We start from the raw sequence: 6,568 nt of genomic DNA, 5'->3' as shown, positions 1-6,568 counted from the left end.
GGGCCATAGTTTTAGGGGTTCCACCAGGCTCTATCAGACCAGCAAACCTGGCCCCTTTTGTTTTTTATAATTTTGAGTTTTGTTCCACATTGTTCTCCCATGCTATCCAGGATCTCCTATGTAGATTCCCCTCCAAGTGGTTGACAGTGGTAGCTGGGCACCATCTAGTTCTTCTGGTCTCATAGTCATATAGGTTGAGGATCTCATGATGTACCAGTTGCTTGGACTAATTGTTTCCATGCATCTTTGGTTTTCTTCATTCTTCTTTGCTCTGGATGAGGAGAGACCCATGATTGCATGTAGATGGCTTTTTACAAACTTTTAGGATTCCAGTCATTGCTCACCAAAGTAGGATGTGGAACATGTGTTTTGTGTAGTGTGTTATGCCAGTTGAGCTTGATGTGCCCTGCGACTGTGGTCCCGAACCCACAGGTCCAACTACTTGTTCTCTCTGGGTAGCTGCCTGTGGCCAAGAAGTGAGTACAACCTTGTCCCTTGTCAATTCTACTATATACCTGGGAACCTGCTGAATGTTTTAGATGTGCTAGTCCGTGACCCTTCCCTTCAGATCTGTGAGGTGGGTGTTGGAAGTCATTTTACAGGTAAGAAAATAGGTTCAGAACCCAAATACTTTACCAAGGTCCTGTGGTTGATAAATGTAATTCCCTGTCTGACCTCTGAGCCATACCCCTGTTCTATATCATACTGCCCCCAGCTAACAGCCAAGTCATGGCATAAACCAGGGCTATTTACTAGAAAAGGGATCAGTCTTTGAGTGGTCCGTTTCCAGCCTTGTTGAAACATGAGTGTTTGCTTCCAACCAGTAGTGTTGGATGGCACGCACTGAGAGTCCCTCCTCTCCCCCAGAAAACACTCCGGGACAAGGAGCTGGAGGGCCTGCAGGTGAAAATCCAACGGCTGGAGAAGCTGTGCCGGGCACTGCAGACAGAGCGCAACGACCTGAACAAGAGGGTGCAGGACCTGAGTGCAGGTGGCCAGGGCCCCCTCAGTGACAGCGGCCCTGAACGAAGGCCAGAGGCTGCCCCTGCCTCCAAGGAACAGGGTGGCGAGGGGCTCACAGCCCAAACACCCAGCTCCCCAAGGGCCACGGAAGCAGCCTGCTGCCCTGGAGCACTGAGCACAGAAGCATCAGGCCAAACAGGGCCCTGGGAACCCAGCCCCACCACCGCCTAGAGCTTAGCACCTCGGGCATGCTGGGAAGGGAGCAGGCAGCCCAGCCAGGCCTGGTCTATGCGAGGCTCCCACCGCAAAGCAGTTCAGTGCTAAGCCAGGGTGCTCTGGCCTGGCTGGCATTTGACACTTTGCAATTTTGGATTTTGTGGGTCAGTTTTACATATATGTGGCATATGTGCAAGACCTCATACATTTATATCTGTAAGTGTACAGTGGGCTTGCATTGGGGTGGGGGTGTGTAGATAAGGTCAGCAGCTCTTCAGTGAGCTAAAGAGTCTCATAGAGGAGCTGTCATCTGGCTGCCATCACAGTGAGCTGGCAGGACAAATGACATATTTCTCTTGCCCAGTTTGAGGCTCAGGCCCCTCCCAGCTCTTTAGGGCTTATGACAGGTGATACACCCAAGCCTTGACTGTATTTGTTGTAAGCAGGGCTCTCTTGAATCCCCTGGCGATGCCTTTACTTCTCTTGACCTGGAAAAGGTATCCCCAGGCAGAGCCTTGGCAGAGCACACGGAGCTAGTGATCAGACCGCTTTCCTGCCTAGACAAGGGACCTGGAGAATGTTTCTGGGATGATGCTGGTAGGGGGCGCCATAGGCACTGCTTCCCCTGCCCTCTGGTAGTGCCAGGATCAGGCCAATGATGCTTCTCAGTAGCCTTATTCACAGGTGCCTCTTTAGCCTGCACAAATGATTGACAAGAGATCACCCAAAGGATTCTTTCTGAAGGTTTTTTTGCACATGACAGTGTTTCTATTGAGGATCTGCTGAGGAGGGGGGAGGGAGGGGTGTTGAGCGATGGGCCTGGGTTCCTGACCTCCATCTGGTGTCTCACCATCCACCCGGCTTCTTGGCCCAGTTGGTGCTGAGGTTTCCTGTTTGGTGAGACAAGATTCCTTGTAATGAGAGAAAAGAAAGGGCTCTGATAGCTTTGCCCACAAGCTTGCCTACATCCCGAGAGGCCTCTCTCATTCTCATCCTCTCTCCATACAGCAGTTGCTGGGCCCCAGGCCTAGCAGCTCCCTCAGTTTTAATGGGTTCCTTTCTGGGTCCTGCCCCTCCACCACCACAACCACCGCCATATGTGCAGTTCTGGAGATTTGCCCTGGTTCTATTTGCTCCCACCTCCGTGCCCAAGGATTAAGATTTATACTCTTAAAGTTCTACTGGTTGTAAACTTGCCAAAGTATTAGCCAGTTTTTGTTTTGTTTTTACTGAGTAGTCTTCAGGGACAACAGTGCATCTTGGATCAGGAAGGCAGGGCTCTGAACCCAGTGCCCCATCCCCAGCTGGGCCTTGGCTTCCGTGGAGCGCCAAGATGGAGAGGGTGGCTGGGCTTCGGCGGCTCCCTGGATTTCCTTGAAGCCAGTCCATTGTCCACAGCCCTTCATCTTCTGCACCTAGTCCACTCTCTCAGCCTTTAACTTAATCCCTCACATACACAGGTTCATGAGGAACATTTAGTTTTCCTGAATCATGTTATGACTTAAACCAGAAATGGCAACTGAGGGGTCACCATTTGTCCTCCTGCACCCATGGCAGGTATCATTAAGCTGCTTCACTGTTCCCTGCTCATTCCCATGGGTCCTCATTTGCATCAAGATCCCTCAGCAGCCATTATGAGTGTTGAAACCAGTTTGCTGTCCCTGGCTGAAATACTCTCCTGTGGAGAAGTGTTTCCCATTCCCTTCTTTAAAATTGCCTCTGAACCTGCCTCTCCCTACTCCAGAAAGGCCGCTTCCCTCCCCTAGTCCCTGTGCCCAGGCTGAGGTACAAGAACTGCCAGCCCCCATGTGGGATTCATGGGGCTGAGGAGGTACAGGGGAGAGGCAGAGGCATCCACCTGGCCCCTTGAAGAGAGCGGAAAGACCCGAGGTGGCCTATATCATTAATTGCCTGCCTCACTCAGCTACCTCTTTAAAACCCAGGGGGAGGGGTTGGGTTTGTTGGGGCCCAGTGTGGTGTGGGAGATCATAGCTGGGCAGGTGGCCCCAACCAAGCCTCTGGGTCAAGAATGTGGGTCCCAGGCAGGTAGACCTCTGCTCTCAGCTCCAGTTATTTAGCACCCAGGCCATAGGTGGGGGTCCTTTCCTTTCTCTTCCTCTCCATTGACCAAATCTCACCAATCACTACAGCTGCTCTGCTTGCTCTGCTTTCCAAAGTTATCCCAGGTGCCTGGGCACTGTGCACATGGGCCCTGGCCAGATGCAAGGAGGCGGCCTCATTGAATGAAGGCCAGTGTCTTCCTCACCCAGGCAGGCCCCATGCATGTGACCTCAGTTTTAGGACCAAGGACTGTTCTGTGTAGGGTTCTTTGCTAGTTTTTCCTCCAGGGGACCACAGCAGATTGAGGCTCACAACTCAGAGCTCCTGGATCTGCTAACAATGACTTGTGTTCAGGACCTTGTCTAGCTGAGAGCTTAGTGAACACCAGATTCTGAGAGGTGTCAGCAGCACTTTTTTTTTTTTTTTTTTCCATGAGGTTTTGGACCATGGGCTGAGCTCAGGCACTTTGTGTTCAAGAATGTCATTTCTGTAAAGATGGTTGTTTCTCCCCTCAATCCTTTTATGGTGGCCCCGCTGCGGGCTAACGAGGCCAGTGGGGCTGCCCTGCTGTCTATCAAAGGAAGGCCAAGGCCTGCTGAGCTGAGTCTCCAGCTGCTGCTCCAGCCCTCCTGCCTTGCAAAGCTCAGAGGTGGCCACCCAGGGACAGCGGGGCACTTGCCTGCTCCTCGAGCCCTAGCCAGGGAGCTGCCTTCTGTCCCCATAACTCTGATGTCCTCACCTGGCCACCCAGACTCATTTGAAGCTGTGCTAACAGCTTTTTTTTCTCCTTTTGGTATTTACAACAGCCAGGGGTTTGATTTTGATGTATTTTAAACCACATTAAATAGTCTGTTGCCTTACTTATTTCTGTCTGACTTGTGTGGTCCTTTGGTACTTAAGTATCTTTCCAGTCCCTTTGGTGCTCATGTACTCAGCCTTACAGACACAGGATCTGTGCAAAGTCACCATGGATCTTCCCTGGCATCCTACATCTTACAGCATGCCCAGCAATCACCACAGGTTCAGAACACTAGTAAATCAGCTTGAGCTGCCTGAGTAGAGCCCTTGGCAAAGCCAGCATGATGTTCATGTACATAACAGGACCATGATGATTTCTTTCACTCAATCAGATCTTAAGTTAATGATGAAAACAGGTTCTCAGAACATAGAAGGTGAGTGGTGGTGGTGGTGGTGGCAGAGCACAAAGGAGGCCCCACCCCACTCCAGTATGGGAAGAGGGCAAGGTACCAGGAAGGGCCTCCTGTCCCAGAGGGTAGGTAGAAATGTGACAGCTTCACTTGCAAGTGGAAGTGGTTCTGCTGGGGTTGTGGATGCACAGGAGGTGGTGGGAAAGAATGAGCCTAGGTGCTAGGTTGAAGGATTTGGGCTTGATCCAGAGGGCAAGGGGAACTGCTGAGGGTGTTTGAGTAGGAAATTGGTAAGGTCCACAAAGAAAGTGGATGAAAGGGTGATCAGAGAGCCAGGCATAGGCCAATACAGAGCCCCAGATTAAGACAGATGGGTACTCAACACCACTGGGATTGTACAATAGGCAGCCTTCTTTGGCACTGGCCCACTGAAGGAAATGCCCAGGGACCTTCAGGTCCCTGTGATTTTGTGCATCCCTTTACAGGATCATATATTCCCCATGCACTTCAGAATCGGCTGGTTTTAGGCACACTCACCTCCAAGCCTAGGTTTTCAGCTGAGGTTCATATATAGAGACATCTTAACTGGTGGCTTCACCCAACAGAATGCCTCTGGGGCCTGAGCTGGTCTGACACAAAGGATGGTACATCATGCATGGAATACTGTGCAACACTAAAGAAGAATGTAGAGTCTACAAAACACCACAACGTGGAGAAACTTGGAGGACATTCATATTTATTATTGTGAAAAAGAGAGGTTTATATATGGAAGGAAACTTCTTTTTTGGTTACCAAGGGTAGGAAGGGAGGGGAGGGAACAAAAGAAAGATGGTACATTAATGTCCAACAAATGATACAGGTAGTCAAGGCCCTTACAGCCCTGCACAGCCAGGCCTACACAGTGGGTATAACACCCCATCCCAGCAGAGCCTCCATCCCTTTTATCCAGGGTTCTAAAGAAGAACTTATGCTTTTCTGTGCTGCCACATGGGTTCTAGTAAAGGACCCTCTTGAAGGGGTGAAGAATACAGCAGCAACTCCTGGAGCTCCCTGGCAAAATGGCTGAGAGTAACTTAAGGCTGTTGGCCCCTCAAGAAAGCAACTGAGAGTGGGAACCTCAAGAGATGCTCCTGGTCCCACAGCCACCTTGCTGGAGGAACCCTGGTGCCACCCTCGAGCAGCTCTGGTTGGGAGAAGAGGGATGTTGTCCTCCCTGTGGTGCAGTCCCCTCCCTCCAACTCCTTGGTTATTGAAAAAGTCCTGAATGAACGTTTTGCCTTCTGGAGCTTCCTGGGGTGTGGAAGCACCTGGGAAGGAATCCTGAGCAGGTGCCTGAGGAAGCAATGCTCATCTGTCCCTTCCTCAGCCAGAAACCCAGGCCCAGGGAACCCACTCACTCCCAGTGGGAGGAGGGGAAAGTGGCAGGTGGCTGTGCACACTGCCCAGGGGCAGTTACTTGAGATGGCTGGGCAGGCTGGCCAAGCATGAGCCTCGCCTGTAGCATCAGCTGCTGCTCCAGGACCTGAGCTGGCAGCCTCTGCCAGGTCTTTAAATAGCTACCCCATTGATCTGGTCTCTGACAACACCAGCACTCAGCTTCTGACGCTCAGGTTTCCCTCCTGGGCTCTGAAGTCAGGCACCAGGGGAACTTCACGGTCTTCCCTCCGACCTAGTGCTCCTTGCTCTTGTTGTCTAAACCCGGGTGTGGGAAAAGGGTAAAATGACAGGACTATCACTTCAGAGAATACAACCCAACCACTTACTGTTTAGGAGAGTGGTGTTGCCCTCAAAAGACTGGCATATTGTTGAATGACAACCAGAGCGTTAGAGAAGCAAATTCAAAACAAATCAGGCGTTCCTGGGTGAGATGGGACAGCTCAGAGTCTCAGAGATTCGGCCCTTCAAGCTCCCCCCAGAGAGGCTCAAAACCCACCCCTTTGAGGAGGCAGAGGCTTCCTGCACCTCTCCACTTGGGGCAAATTTCCTGATCCCTCTGGCTTTCAGGGAAGCAGCCAAAGAATCTTTTAGTGATAACGATGGTATCTTCCTTCAGCATTGTTATGAGGATTTAATGTACATAAAGTGATTAGTAGGAGCTCTGGTAGCATAGTGCCTAAGGCACTTGACTGCTAACCAGAAGACTGGCGGTTCAAACCCACCAGGCACTCCTCGGAAGGAAG

At 51.2% G+C, this 6,568-nt stretch overlaps 1 protein-coding gene across 1 annotated transcript in view; it reads left to right on the top strand.

Moving 5' to 3' along the window:
* Window positions 1-1,194, top strand: part of TXLNA (taxilin alpha) — a 13,531-nt gene extending 12,337 nt beyond the window's left edge. Inside the window, exon 10 of the mRNA XM_007950454.1 lies at window positions 868-1,194. Within this exon, the coding sequence (XP_007948645.1) occupies window positions 868-1,194 (327 nt within the window). The remainder of the gene's footprint in view (window positions 1-867) is intronic.
* Window positions 1,195-6,568: the final 5,374 nt, after the last annotated feature.

Source organism: Orycteropus afer, unplaced genomic scaffold (genome assembly GCF_000298275.1).
Source record: "Orycteropus afer afer isolate SDZICR_OR568_19922 unplaced genomic scaffold, OryAfe1.0 scaffold00272, whole genome shotgun sequence".
In the NCBI taxonomy this organism is placed as follows: Eukaryota; Metazoa; Chordata; class Mammalia; order Tubulidentata; family Orycteropodidae; genus Orycteropus; species Orycteropus afer.
Note: the sequence above shows the minus strand (reverse complement) of the source record. Positions and strands in the feature narration are given on the sequence as shown.